Source organism: Vigna radiata, chromosome 5 (assembly GCF_000741045.1).
Source record: "Vigna radiata var. radiata cultivar VC1973A chromosome 5, Vradiata_ver6, whole genome shotgun sequence".
NCBI classification, from domain to species: domain Eukaryota; kingdom Viridiplantae; phylum Streptophyta; class Magnoliopsida; order Fabales; family Fabaceae; genus Vigna; species Vigna radiata.
In genome coordinates, this window is record NC_028355.1 from 9,853,661 (window position 1) to 9,870,050 (window position 16,390).

A 16,390-nucleotide genomic window follows, 5' to 3' on the forward strand; every position below is an offset into this window, starting at 1 on the left:
TCATCAGCAAACACTTCCTCTTCTTTTTCTGTCTCGCCCTCACTTTCACTAGTAGGGGTGTCACTTTCACTACTATAAATGTCCTTTCCTCTTAAAATGATGTTTCTTTTAGTAGGACATTGAGCAGCTACATGACCCCTTCCTAGACACTTGAAACATTTGATTTCAATTGTTCTAGGGTGGGAAGAGGACTCTTGTTTGGGTTTCTCAACAATTTTGGCTAGAGGTTTAAATGGCTCTTTTTCTTTAAAACTCCTCTTTTCAAAAGGTTGAACTTGAGCTCTCTTGTGAGAGGATTTTCTCAAATTTTGTTGTTCTACCTTGATACACATTTGGACAAGACTATTCAAATCTATATAAGGTAAAAGTTCAACCTTGTCTCGAATTTCATAATTGAACCCACTCAAAAATCTAGCCATTGTGAGTTCATCTGTTTCTTCTATCCTTGCCCTTATCATATACAACTCCATCTTTTGTCTATATTGTTCTATAGACATAGAATTTTGTTGTAATCTTTGGAGCTTGTCCATAAGCTCTCTATGATAGTAGGAGGGAATATGTCTCCTCCTAAGGGCAGTGATCAAGTCATTCCAATATCTTATTGGAGGATTTTGGTGACGCCTTCTTTCTTCCACTATGGCAGTCCACCAATACATGGCATACCCTTGAAAGCTAAGGGTAGCTAGAGGAACCTTTCTTTCTTCACTTACTTGGTGGCAAGCGAAGAGTTGTTCCACCTTCATTTCCCAATCTAGAAAGGCTTCAACATCATCTTTTCCATGAAAGTGAGGCAAGTTTATATTGACTTCTCTAGGGGGAGGAGGTTCTTGAATTTCTCGCCTATGTCTTCTAAAAGAAGAATAGTCCCCATCATAATCTCCCATTCTAAAATTCTCTACCTCATGGTGAGAATCTCCACTCCTACTTCCCCTCATTCTCCCTTGCTCATCTCTCATGACTCTCAACTCATCTTTAATTATGGTGATTTCCCTTTCCCTATCTTGTTGAGCATAATCCATCTTTCTTTCAGTGTCAATTCTCCATTGAGTTAGCTCTCTAAGTTGTTTTGAAATATCTTTGAGAGTACCTTATTCCTCAGAATCACTAACTCTTGGAGATTGATGCTTTGACATTTTGTGATTTTAAAAGTTTTTCTTATGTTACAACTTGCTTAGATTTCACCCAAGAACAAATTCCAGGTAAGGGAGGTGAACCACTAGGGTTGCTTAAGTACCAAGCCTTTTCCTTGCCAAAAATGTTCTAGGTAACTTACTTATTGGTTGTTACTCCAAGATTACTTCTAAGATCACAAAAGAAGACTTAAGAGCAAAGCAAAAAAAACAAGGTAAAACAAAGAATTAAGGACTCTAATTCCGGACTCTAAAAGAAATTCCTAAGCGAAAATTTAAAAAAAAAATTACAAATTGAAAGAAGCTTAAAGAAAATGGAAATGTAAAGGTGAGGTCTCCCAGGTGAGGCTTAGACTTTGGATCTAAGACACACTCACCGTCTACCAATTTTAGGTTATGAGACTTTAAGTCAAGTTAGCAAATGAGGGAAGAACACTTATGAGCTCTTCCACTTCACTTGCTTGAAATGGCCCTTTACAAACCAATGAACAAATGAACTTTTACAAAGAAGAACTATATGGAATGAAATGTAAATGAATTGAAAAAGGAAGTAAAAGATGTAGGCAGCTCTAGCTTCTCGGAAACAGTGGGTGAATTGGTTCAATTCACACTAAACTCTCAGCTGCAAAGTGATTGAATTCTGTTGTCAAACTATTGTTGTATGAAACAGAGAATTCTGCTGCTGTATAGAGTAAAATTCTGCTATTATTTTCACGTAGGTCCTTGCCCGCAAGCCAACTTCATGCACTTATTTCTTAACAATGAACTTCCTTTGATGCTTCCTGGTGTGATAAGTAATCTGAGCTGTAATACACCTATCCAACAACGTAAATTGGTACTGCAGATCACCTCAATGCTACCAAAATATTGCACCCAAAACCCAGAACAACACCAACCTTTTGTCAAACAGGTTGTGTGCAAGATGTTCAATAACCACAAATCAAGCAATTAATCGGCTAACAACAAAGGGAGCACGTCAAAATGAACTTATGATTGGCTCTAGAGTAGATTAGAAAAACAATAAAAGACCAAAATTGAAAATTGGCTGCGAATTAGTTATGCAATGTAATTGTCTCAAACTGTTTGTAGAAATGCCACAGAGAACAGGCAATTTCTACTGCAAAATATTAAACCAGCTGAGCAACAAAAAAAACTAATAGTCGGATGTATTGGTTCCTGCAGCCTTTTAAGATGCTTTCAACTCTTTTGAAAGTTCAATTTATATTTTGGAAACCAAGGCTTTTACTACATCCAATTTTTATGACTCAAACACCAAATTCAATTTGAAACTGATTTTAGCTACTGCATAACTAACGCATTGCTGAAGCATCTAAAATTTGGAAGAAGTGATATATGCTAAATGCACAGAACTGAATATTTCCACTTTAAACTTTTTCAAACATATTTCTTATATGAAATCAAACTTGTTTGATCATATTTACTGGTCAGAAACAGTGCAGAACAGAATTTAGTTAGTCCAGTTCTGATGCAGCTCAAAATCAACAACTATAGCATCCAAATTTTAGAATCAAATGGAAATCTGACTTTGGACATTGCAATCGACTCAGACATAGCACATGAAATTTGCTCAAAATGGCAGGAACATCAATTAGATGATTGGCAATGATCTAATGCTCAATCCAAATTGACACGCAGAAATGATACCAAACTAGGAGTACTGCAGTTCGGTTTACTGCAACTAACAATGCAACCTTAGCTTTCCATTCATATTACCATAGCAAATGCAACAACACTACAATGCTTTATTGGTATTCTTTTTGGAACAGCTTCAGTTGGACATTTTGACACTTTCAAAATAACAGACCAGATCAAATTCAACAACAACTTCAGCAATTTGCATCATTCAAACAGAAATACAAGTGAACACCAAATCAACAGATCTGATATGAATGGCACACTTTAAGCACCTGAGCTCCTTATATGAATAGTCATTGCTCTTTGATGGTGCAGGACATGTCCATTTCACTCCAATCTCAGTTAAGCAAAACTTGGTTTCAAACCAGATTTGATGACAGAAAAAAAATCAAAAAAAATGACATGACCGTTACATACATGGTAAGATGCTCAAACTAAAAGACTCAATAAAGCAAAGAGTAACCGAATAAAATGCAAATGACTCAAGCAAAACACAGCTAGCACCAAAGAAGACTCAAAACAGAACCTAAATCAAAAGCAAATGGAACAAAAAAATTGAAAACAGAACCAAGAACATTGCAGGATTTTTTGACAGTATGAAAATGAAAGGAAAAGACACTTATCTCACGGTTTTGGCTGGAACCTTGCTCTGAATACCACTTGATACATCATGGCTTGATGTCCTCTTGAAGATCCGTGAGAATAGAACCTGGTGGAGGTGAATCAGCCGAAGGAATTGAATGGAACAATACTAGAGGTGAAGCAAATCTGTGTCAGTGCAGAAACCAGATATGGATGGAGGTGTTTGGTATGGCGGCAGCGAAGGAAGGTGTTTAGTAAAGGAGAAATGGAACAGAAACTAGCTTGAAGAGGTGTTTACAACTCAGACGACTTCCATAAGAGGAAGAAAGTTGCAATGGAGAAACAACCTATGGAGTGACTCTTGGAAAGAAGAAAATGACTAAGCATTTCAGCAGAGCTTTTCTATGATCATCCAAAAGCAAATACATGGTGCAGCCAAGGTNAGTTTTATAGACTCCTCACTCTTTGGCCGGTTATGGAAAACGTGCTCATCCAAGGTGGATCAGATTCCACGTTCTATACATGTGCTAAATGTGCTAAGTTTCTAGAAGCTACATGTATTACACATTTATTTCTAATGTAAGAAGATTCCCGGTGCACCCCCTTATCAAGCTAATCTCACCCCTTCATGTGTGTAAAGGTCTCTTTTACCCCTCTCCATGTTTTGGCAGCTTTGTAGCATCTCCTTGATCTCCAATTTCCCATCCAAAGATAGCAAAAAATATTGGACCTTTTGGCGAGTACTAGTGGCACTTGTCATTTACTTGGATCTTCTTTGATCTCTTGGCATTCAAAGAAGAAAGCTTTTGTGGCATTATCCACCACAGAGGATGAGTACATAGCAGCAGGAAGCTATTATGCGCAATCTCTTTGGATTAAGAGTCAGTTAGAAGATTATGGTATCTCGTTAGATAACATTCCACTGAAATGTGATAGCACAAGTGCAATTAATTTGACAAAAAATCTTGTTCTTCATTCGAAAACCAATCACATTGAAATAAGGCATCACTTCATACGCAATCACATCCTCAAGGGTGAAATTAAGATCGAATATGTTGACACCTTACATCAATGGGCAGATATTTTTACAAAACCTTTAAACAAGGAAAGATTCCTTACCACTCGAAATGAATTTGGAATCCTAAATGACAATAGTATAAAATGAATCTTAAATCGATTGAGTGTTTAATGAAGTTGATTATGCACATACTCACTGTTACATTAACTGTTTTGCATACTCACTTCTTATCTGTTTAATTTCTTGCATTACTATGATTCTAAACTAGTTAATCTTCAAAAGACTATGAAAGGTTTTGTAAGAAACATTGCTTTGGAAGTTACTACTGTTTGAAAAGCAATGAAATCGACTTGACAAATGGTTCAATCGACTTATCACTTACATGGGGTTATAAATTCCATTTATTGGAATTTGGTTATTAAGTTGCTTGATCATTTTATATCATTTGTCTTCAATATATCTATGCTTTTATATGATTGTTTTATCAATGAGAATATATTGTGAGATTGTTGATAGTTGTATCTTTGCTTGATTGAATTGCTTGCAATCATAACTCTGATACAATTTTGATACAAACTGATTGTATGATCTGATACTTGAGTAACTGCATTGTGCATCTAGATCTGATTTTATAATATGCATAATGATAGGGGGAGCATTACTTGTTTGCATAGATTTTTCACATGCCTACACTTTAGGGGGAGTTTATCTATCTCATGTGAATATCTATGACAAGGGGAGAATCTTTGAATGTTAGATTTGTTTACACTGATTTACACTGATGCATCTCTGATATTTCATTTCATTAGCATATCCATATCTTAAAGGCAAACCTTTTTTGCTAATGCACAAAGGGGGAGAAAAAGTTGAATGGGTTGAATTAAAAAGTTAAAAAAGCTTGTTTGCTTATTTGCTTGATATGTGATTGCTTGATACTGTTATTTAGAGAAATTGAGCTGACATATGTTGAAATCATCTTTTGTTTGCTCTGATATACTAGAAAAATCATTTAATCACTTGTTCCTATTGATTGCTTATGTTAGCTATGATTTTAGTGATTACTTGACTGATTTAATGTGTTGTTTGTGTACAAATATGATTGCTTATTAATCATGGTTGTTACATCATCAAAAAAGGGGGGGATTGTTGAGATTGTTGATAAGGGAAGCACTGGTTTAGCTAAACCTTAATCTCACATACTCTGGTTTTTTATGATGACAGCATATTATTAATAACACATGTATTGTTATGTGTTACATGTTCTATTCTTTATTGTGAAAGATATCTTATTGAACATGTTAGTGTTGATTTTCGTATATGAATGCATATTCACTAATCTTATATTTGATACATCACTTATGATTGCATTACATATCTGATACATCACTTTTATGAAAAGCATTAAATGAAAGTCAACTATATTAAATGCAAAATCAATTTAGCTGTTATGATTGCTACTAAATTGCTTATCTGTTATAACTGTCTAATAACAGTCGACTTCATTAGTAGCACAGTTGACTACAGGAGCGTTTGATTTATAGAAAACTATAAATAGACGTGACTTTGTTGATCACAATGACTTTGGTTGAACTAAAATTTTCATTTGTTGTTACAAATTGAGATCCTGTGATTAAACGCTCCAAGAACTCATCAAGAAGACCGTGGAAATCTTTCTTTGTTGATCAGTTGATCAAGATTTATATCCATCTTTGGAAAGATTGTTGTTATCCTGTTGGGATTACAAGAGGTGGACTCATGGAGTTCTGACACTTTGAGGATTGTTCAAAGTGGGTTGAAGATTGCAGAAGAGGGGATATCTTGCTGCAGATCTTTGTGTTACTCCTATATTTTGGTTACAGGGTTAGAGAGGTGTTTAATATTTTTGACTTGGAGATCTCTATAAAAGCCTTGTTGTAAAAACCTTGACCATTATAGTGCATTTGCTTTCTGGTTGTAGAAGGACTCTGGATGTAGCATTGAGGTCGACCCAGTATAAAAACTTTTTGTTTGATTTCTCTATCCTTACACTTTTACTGTTTACGTAGTCAACTTTTCCGGTGCACTTAAAATTTTCATTTCTTACGATTCAAGAAACTTTACAAAGGTTTATACTTTGCGAAAAAGATTTTAAAAAGACTCTGATTTTTAAACCTCNCCAATTCNCCCCCCCCCCCCTCCTTTTGGTGTTGAAACTGAGTCATCCTGTTTCCAACAATATCGACCAAAGCAACTTCTGAAAAAAAATCGTTAACCAAGTTGACTAATTTAATATAATGGTTAAGGTATGATGAGTAGATTGATTAACCAAAGACTAATTAAGGTAATTAGCTACATAGGTCAGACCCACCCAAGTAAAAAGCTCAAAAACATAGTATAAATAGCACAGTTTACGAGATACATTAGTTATGTTTATTAATTATTGTATTTAGTACCATCTAATACACTTTATTGACTTGAGTGTTGGAGTGTCTTATACAAATATAACCCCATTTAGTTTGAAGAGGATGACTACCTAAACACCTCATCCCAAAGAGTGTGAAATTAAAATCAGGAGTATTTGGAGTTAAAGTCTTTATGAAGTGTATTTGATTGTGAAGAAATAAGTTTGATGAAATATTCACAATCTGATGGATTTTGTTTATATTATTTAAGTCATTTCAATAAAGGATGTCTTTATCATACTTTTTTGTAAGAAGTTAAATTTAAATAATATGATTAAATTTAGCAATAATTTATTTATTTATTTCGATTTGTTTTATGCACTTTTTAGTCTATAGTACAACCCTTTTTTAGATTTACACATATTAATCCTCTTAGATGAACATGATCTTTTACAAATATATCAAAGTGCTAAAAAGCAGACGATTTATATACACCCACCACGTACGGGTAGGTATAGTGATCATCATCGAAATAAATGTGTTTGGTTTATATCTTCAAACCTTTTTTAGAATATTTATTCTCACTTTGTAAAGAATTCACTAAATGATGAACAAGTTCAATATCTTGAAAACAACAGAAAATGTATTCATATTATATTAGAAAGTAGGTGAGAATAGAAGACAGTTTGGAAATTTTTCTTCCTTTCTCTGTCTCTCTCTTTCTGCCCATCAAAATTAATACCTTGGAAAAAAAATGATTGATCACACATGTTTGTGCTGCTGATCTGTGTCCGCTTTTAGTAAGATGTCGCCTTCTGAACAAGATATGAAAAAAAATATGGAGGAGTTTGTTCCAAATGTCTCACAATGTTGAACTTTAGAATGGGGATAAACTCGATCAAAAAGAAACGTTAGGCGTCGGAAATGCAAAATTGATAATAGCAGAAGCACTAGCCAAACAAAAGAATTGATGGGCCCACCACAAAGAGAATAAATAACAATAATAATACAAATAATAGTGATTCATGCGTCTCAAGATAAGCATTCTATGGCATTACGCAAATCCTTAAAAAGTTTCCTATGATTGTGTTTTGATGCCATGCACCAAACAAAAACACAAAACATACACGGTTAGGTGTGCACACAATCTACAAGGAGAGCAAAGAAGGAGATAAGGGTGACGTAACAAAGCACTTGTTTTGTAAGAATTTAAACCTCCTCAAGTCATCTATCAAACACGTCTTCTTCTAATGCTTTATCTCTTTCTATTCACATACATCAATAAAATGAAATATGTTTTCGTTACATTTTTTTCCTTTTTAATGTTTTCTAGTGGTTAACCTCGAGTTGGTGCCAATGATTGCATCATAATGTGTCTTAGATAGATATGATTTTCGTGATTGCTTTGATTTTTGAACAAGTTTTGACGCACCATGTGTCCTGCATAAACTTTGAGGCGGGCCAAGATTACATCATATGCTTTACTTCCACCATATCTTACTATTCCTCCTACTTTTTTGTCTTCTGCCGTACACAGTTACGGTGAAAGGAGATTCATAGCTTCTTTTCAACTCCTTTTGCGACACTTCAACGATGGAGATTGGTGTTCCTAGTAATAACTTTCTTGGTGAACCAATTTCTAAAGTTAAGATTAAAAAAAATAGAGATAAAGGTGTTTTTATAAATTTAACCTACTTTAATTAAAAGTGAACGCATGCATCATTGTTTACTCACTCTAGAGGAGCTAAATCCTCAAAAAATCTCATGCAACGTTGTTAATTTCAGATGCACATGCTATCATATCAAGCAAGATATTGTAGATTTGAACACAACGCACTAATGTGGATCCCTTAAGTATCATTGCGTAGTTAGAATTTGTTTAGTTGAGTAGAATACAAAATATCGGCACCCAAAATAAAAATATCTCGTAACCATTTTGGTTTCGACCATTTATGCTATAATGAGTTGTTTCATTCTTCATTGTAGATTTTTTAGAGACTCCACACCCTTCGTTTTTCCCATCACATTCTCACCAAATTTGATGCTGACAGTGTTAACAGTTATCAATTTATTGGGTGAAGGCGACTCAATAGGCAAAACAAATTCAAAGACTTAAATGTGGAAATGAATTCAAGTTTTATTTCCTACGGCAAATACTTTGAACTCTTTCTTGCCATGTCACTTCAACCAAATTCAAGTTTTGAACAACCTCAAATCAACAAATGACAAATATAATAAATTAAAGGATTCAATATTTTTATACTCCAAAATTATTAATTTTTTTATTCGTTAATAAAAACAATTAATAAGGGTCTCCATGTTTTTTTATGTTATTTTTGTTTTCGTTTGTATTATTGTCAAATATCATTTGTGTGGTTTGTCTTTGTGGTAGATTAATCTGGCATAATAACTATATGTAATTTTTCATAAATTGTGATTTATTTATTTTTCATAAAACTTACTTGTATTTTTTTTTCAACGATTATTTTAAGAACAGATTAGTTTTTTTACATTTATGACGAGTCATCGTTTTAATTCACATAAAGTAACCAGTAACATAGATATAAATTACCACTTTTTACATAATAGACACATAGTTAAGTGTAGCTAACTTGAGACATATTCTTGGTGTAACAGGTGGAAAAAGAAATTTGTTAATTTCACCCATTGTCGGTCGTTCATTTTATCATAGTAATTCAACCATTAATTTTAAACATCTCAACCTGCATCAAAAAGTTTCACCAATTTAATTTTTAGACACAATAAAATTATTAATCCATGCAAAACAATATAAAACAGTTTAAATAAAATTTTAATTAGAACACAAATGTCACCAATTAATCAAACAAAAATTATTTTAACAGAAACTAAATAACAAGTTTCTGCTTAAAACCCTGATCACATCATCTAAAATCCTTCAAATTTATAACTCTAGAATCTTTCAAAGAATTTCTTATCGTAGTTTTCTCTAGATAGTCAGTTTTTTTATGGGAAAAAGGCAAAGAGCCAAGGGTTTAAAATAAAAAGAAATTAACAAGACATTATTGTCATAACTAAATTCAGGCAATTCAAAAATGAATAAATATTGAAATACTGTAATCACACATAGAGGTAATAAAAAGGTAATTTAAACTACAAATAAAACTATAGATGTAATCCCATTAAAAACTAATGTAAAATAACTCCCAAGACTAGAATGTGGAAGAAACTTGCTAAGAATTGTTATATCTATTGCTGCATCCATTTTCTCAAAGAGAATGTCCGTAAATGCAAAGCATTCTGATATAACAAGTTACAAATGTCTCGTCCAAAAAGGTAAAACTATATATAGACTATAAAAAAACATTTAATCATTTTAAAATAGAATAATCTACTGATTTTCCAACGACAAAAAATCAATTGTAACAATAATTGATCATTCCAATCCAGTGTCCCTGAATACTAGCAAAAGATTAAACAGTTTTTCAGTAACCAGCACAACTCAGATGAAAACTCAAACAGTCGTTGCATATTTGTTTGAAATTTACGATGAAAAATATATCAAATTGTCTAGACAAGTTTAGCCCAATCAGGATATGGACACTCGTATGTCCATCCAGGCCCCGTGTAGCGAATACAATGTAGCCATAGAGCATCTTCATCACCATCATATCTGCAATTATAAGAGCTCGACAAAAGAAAACTTAATGGTCAAGCTATCTGAGATTCACAACAAGGATAGGAAGAAAAGAATCTTCAGAATTACAAGTTTCAAGTCTTGCTATAGAACAAATAAAAAAAACTATATATTTCCATATATTAATACATAAAACAATCACAAAACAGACAAAAACAGAAGTATAAATATTGAAAGTTAAGACATAATACTTGAGATTTAAGACTAATAAGAAATATTCTTGAGGGTTTAGAAGATCCCTCTCATTATCTTCTATTTATAACGAAAAACACAAGAGTACATGTAATATCAAGAGTCTACACTAGACTACTAGGTACAGAACTAGGTACAACTCATTAATAACTCTGCAGACTAACCTAAATGATGATAGCTATATGTAATGATTCTAACAATAATATTGCACCAAAAAGACAACAATACTTATTTAGATACAATGGCATCTACAACGTCATATTCACTCAGAAAGAGCTTTTTGCTACCAAAACACAGCCTAGAACAACAACAATAAGCAACGTAAAGCTCCTACTTCGTTCCAATAAATATTTAACCAAATTCTAATATCCTTATGTCCTGAGATAAGAAGCAGATAAATAGTAAAACCTGTAATGGCATGTTCTATTTTTCTCTAATTATGCTTTAATATGATGTAATACTGAAAATGCTTGACTACGAGAAAATCTATGCTCAACAAAATTATTATGGTCTGCCCGTTGTACTTTAGAGTTTAAACAGTTACACAGACTTGAGTACGAACAAATCTACTTTGAACTTTCTTCAAGTCACCCATATATCTTTTTCTTTTTACAATTTACAATATACAAGGCAGCAAATATTGTTTTCTAAGATAATGGGTTTCTTACCCTTTGGGTGCCAAATTTGGACAATTTGTACACATGGGATCAATGCTAAAATCTTCATTGGAATTTTCTTCGCATGCATTGAGCACTTCATCAAGATCTGATGTCAGAGAAACATTAGATATGCGAGCTGATCTATCAGCACTCCACCCTTTGACAGATCGATCAACAGTTTGTTCTGAGAGGTACAGCATGTCATTGGCTATCGGGTGCCCTGAATACTGTAAATGAACACGTATCTACACCAGAGGTGTATACTATGTTAAGCACCATATATAAATTATAGTCAATCGAATAAAACTAAAGTGTAGGATGTCTTTGGTCAGTTGAATTAATATTTCCAATCCAACATATGTCGTGTTAATCTCATCTCTTGTATTCCATAAGTTGTACAGAACAACCACAGTCATACATTTGTCTTTACAGTGACAGAATGGCTGGCAAGAAGCCTGCTTTACAACATGTTGTCATTAACTATGTAGCATGGATACTACTGACAAGGATACACGACAGACACGGACAAGGATACCGACACTTTGACATGTGTAGTCTTCAAGATATAGGACACAGGAACACAGGTCTATATTTTAGATCATTATGAATTATTTCATTTAACAACCAATATTTATATACTCAATCATCTATAAACAAGATTAGTCAAACATAATAATCTGATCATATTGTTACCTAATACAAAAATGCATCTAATCCATCTACCTAATATTTTAAAAGTGAAAAGTAATGATCATATAATATTTGTTCCATATTTATATAATCGTAATAGAAACTTAAGCAATAAGTTTACAAGCTTATGCGTTTTTAGAAAATTATTGTATGTCTTTATTAACATTATGTTGACCATGTCAAAGACAAAAAAAATGTCTATCAAATTGGACACTTTACTGATAAGTGTCTTATGCACCTCGATGTCCAATATAGATTGGTAATAGAATTTCTTTTTATGATTTCTATGGGAGGTTTACACAAGATAGCAATGTTTACACCAAATACCAGAGATAGAGAGAAGGATATGAAGATATTAAATATGCAGCTTAATTTTGAATAAAAAAAAAAAGGAATCTAAATCAGCAACCATTTTCATACCTGATGAGTACGGCCAGTGATAGGTTCACATAAAACAATACTTTGAGTTCCATTAGTACTAATCCGAGTAAACTTTGTAGAGGCAGCCTTCCCCTTTGGGGAGTCTCTGACCTTCATGAAAAAAGATATTTTCATTCAGATATCCCATTAGATACTTGTCTTTCCACTTATCAAGAACAAATGCCTCAAAGTCACTTTTCCTTGGACAATGTTAGCTACTATTGAAACATAATAAAATAAGAATACCCAATATAATCACCAACATTTTGTTTTAGCTGTCATATGCGTCCATGTTTTACACATCAGATCATTTAGCAAAGACAAAGGAATCCATGATGTTTGTTCTATTTGCATCTCTTACGATGTTTAACCTTGTTGAGTTGGAATGTCTATTCCCTTGGACTCCAATTCTATAACACATTGCTCTAATTCTGATATACATAATTTGAATTATGACAAGCAATTCTGTTAATAAAAAGCCAAAAGTACCAGCAAGAAAAGGCTCCTTGCTACACAAAAGATATGACAGAAGGTCATTGTAAAATGCCTTCTCCTTGCATATGCAAAGAGACTTGTTTCAGATTCTATATCAGTCCGAAGTAGTAGCTAATCAACAAGATGAAGGTTATAGAGACAAAATAGTATTAAAAGTATGCTCAAAAAGTTTCATAACAATAGATGTTGGAAGTCCTACGTCTACTAGAGATAAAGCCAAATTATAATCTATAAGTGAGGTGCAAACCTCACCTTACAAGCCGGTTTTGTAAGATTGAGTTAGGCTTAAAACTCACCTTCTAATATGATATCAGAGTCAGGTTAGAGCCTATCCTAACGGTATTTCTCATTTCTTGGACATTTCTATTCCACCCGTTGTCGGACCGCTATTGGACTACCCAATTTCTATTATCACGCATGAGATGTCTATAGCTTGGCATGAAGGGAGTGTGTTGGAAGTCCCACGTCGACTAGAGATAAGACCAAATTATAATATATAAATGAGGTGTAAACTTCACCTTACAAGCCGGTTTTGTGGGATTGAATTAGGCTTAAAACTCACCTTCTAATAATAGACTATATTCTAGAAAATGAAAGAAACAGCTAAGCATACAAAAGAAAGGTTGCCTTAGCATTTATCGCATATGCTAGAAAAATAGCTAAAATAATACATCATAAAATTGTTTTTCCTTGAATGCATTAATATTATAATTATAAATATAGCACTTTTTTTCCTAGAAGGATTCGTTGTTCTCCCTTCGCAAATCCTTTAAAATTGGAAACAAGTTGATCACAAACAAAGTAACATTTTTATAATTATTAGTGAAAACATATCAACTGAAAATGAAAACAAAAAACAATCTAAATGCATCCAAACATTCAATAACAAAATATAATGTAGGGGTCCCCCAAGGCCTCACCTCCGCTGTGCTCCTTCCTTCACGTGCATTATAGTCAATATTGGCATCAACAATTAGCTGAAAAGTAAAAACTTGGTCAAATTAGAAAATTATGAAATTTTAACTCAGAATTTAAATATCAATAATCTATACATAAAATCTATATATACTAGGCAAATTAAAGTTCAGACTGAAGTTTTAGTTAACCATGACCCATTTGGAATTGCTTTTATATTTTACATTCAAATGTTAGGCATCACTATGAATCTCAAGCCCAAAGTGAAACAATCATATGTCATATGAAAAGCTACATATAGAGAAGAGCGATATGCACTGATTTTCCCAATTTTACAATAAACAATTGTTATGTCCAAACAGTTCTTCATATGCTACACTGCATGTTGCTACCTGCATTTACTTATTTAGCCACAACCATCATCTAAAACTCTCGTGACCAATGGCAAAGCTTCTCAAAAGTGAGTAATTAATGCCTCCCAAACAGAGCTTTTCAATTTAGAACCATGGATAGACACATCTCAGATGTGATCAGCTGCCTTCTTTAAGAAAAAGATATATTCAAAAGATCAACTGCTTCCGCAATTTCATCAGATAAGACAGTTATTTACTATTGTATGATGTTCCTATGTGCAATAGTACATTACTCGATTATTCAACACATTCACAATGTAATGCTTACTCCATGTCTGGTGTTAGAAACTTGGATAAGTGGAAAATATATCATTTACATTTATGAGCAGACCTTGCTAGGGAATATGAATCATAATACACTGGTATCATGTTACTCCAAGGTTAATTGATAAGGATTAAAAGCACAGAAAGAAATCAAATGAAGACTGAATATGAGTGTATTTTATTCTCTGCAAAACCAGTAAAACAGTAAGATATGAATAACTCACTGCCCAGAGCCAAGCTCCTCAGAGAAACCAAGAATGGCTCCCTCTCTACGAAAATAACAACTAACCGTCCCCCCAAAACTTTCTTCCAGATTCTCTTTTTAAACAACCACACCCATTTCTCTCTCTTCTAACCAACCTATTCCCCTCGACTATGCCACNTCACCTTTCCTACTCTTTTTCCTCTCATATACTCTGCCCCACCTATGCTTGGCTGTTTCTTCTTGGATCAANGGTTCATTGAGCCCAATAAGATTTGGGTCTGTATCAATACCCCTTTCTTGAAGCAGAGCCTTGTCCTCAAGGCTAAATTCAGGAAATTGACTTCTAATGATCACTTCATCCTCCCAAGTAGCTTCATCTACATTTTTCCCTTTCCACTGCACTAGCACTTGCTTCGTAACTTTCCCTTTCTTTGTGTTTTCTCGAGTATCCACGATAACTTCAGGAATTAATAATTCTACTCTATCATCCTCCAACCCAGTAGGAAGATCCTCCTCAACCTTATACTTACCCACAGCTCTCTTCAATAATGATACGTGAAAGACGGGATGAATCTTTGAATTTGGTGGCAATTGCAACCGATATGCCACTTCCCCAATTTTCTCCATAATCTCAAAAGGGCCATAATATCTAGCACTTAATTTCGGGTTGACTNTGTTCATGACAGACTGCTGCCTATTCAATTTCAATTTTAGAAACACAAGATCCCCCACATCAAAGTGTCTTTCCTTTCGATGTTTATTGGCTTGAGTCCTCATTNTGTCCTGGGCACGAAGCAAATGGGCTTTTAGTTGTCTCAACACCTCATCTCTCTCCAAAAGATCNTTCTGGACAGCTTCATCTCTCACTTCTCCTTGCACCACTTGCACAATCTTGGGGGGTGGTCTCCCATAAACCGCTTCAAAAGGGGTCATTCCAGTAGATTCATGATAAGTGGTGTTAAACCAAAACTCTGCCCAAGGCATCCAAAGCACCCACGTTTTGGGTTGATCGGTGATAAAACACCTTAGATAAGTTTCCAAACACCTNTTTGTTACCTCAGTTTGTCCATCCGATTGCGGATGATAAGCTGTACTCATTTGTAATTTGGTACCCTGCATCTTAAAAAACTCTTTCCAAAACAAACTCATGAATACCGGATCCCTATCACTCACCACANAATTTGGAATCCCATGAAGCCGTACTACCTCCTTAACAAATATTTCAGCCAGAACCTTTGCAGTATAAGGATGTTAAGGGCTACAAAATGGCAGTATTTTGATAGACGATCAACAACCACCAATATGGCTTCGAAACCTCTAGATCTTGGCAGTCCCGTAATGAAGTCAATACTTAGATCCTCCCAAATTCTTTTNGGNATTGGTAGTGGTTGTAATAAACCACTAGGAGCTGTTGTAATATATTTTTGCCTTTGACATGTATCACAAGCCTGGACAAACTGTTGGACATCCTTTTTCATCCCTTTCCAATACAAGTTGGCAGCTAGTCTCCTATATGTACGATAGAAACCTGAATGACCGCCTTGGGGAGTAGCATGAAATTCTTCCAAGAACTTAGGAATCCATGCTGATTTTTCTGGAACAATAAGGCGATTGTTATAGTATAATACTCCTTCCTTGTATTCGTAACCCGCATGAACATGCCCACCCTGTCTAGCCTTCACCTCTTCAATTAT

The 16,390-nt window shown here is 34.1% G+C and overlaps 1 protein-coding gene across 6 annotated transcripts in view; it reads right to left on the bottom strand.

Moving 5' to 3' along the window:
- Window positions 1–10,093: 10,093 nt before the first annotated feature.
- Window positions 10,094–16,390, bottom strand: part of LOC106762836 (RNA pseudouridine synthase 7) — an 18,435-nt gene continuing 12,138 nt past the window's right edge. For 4 of the 6 annotated variants that reach the window (XM_022780588.1, XM_022780589.1, XM_022780585.1 and 1 more), the window contains 4 exons: window positions 13,820–13,876; window positions 12,405–12,515; window positions 11,304–11,539; window positions 10,094–10,434 (listed from right to left, as the gene is read on the bottom strand). In XM_022780588.1, coding sequence (XP_022636309.1) covers window positions 10,317–10,434; window positions 11,304–11,539; window positions 12,405–12,515; window positions 13,820–13,876 — 522 coding nt within the window. In that variant the 3' untranslated portion in view covers window positions 10,094–10,316. The remainder of the gene's footprint in view (window positions 10,435–11,303; window positions 11,540–12,404; window positions 12,516–13,819; window positions 13,877–16,390) is intronic. The other 2 variants (XM_022780587.1, XM_014646918.2) reach the window with 1 other exon arrangement.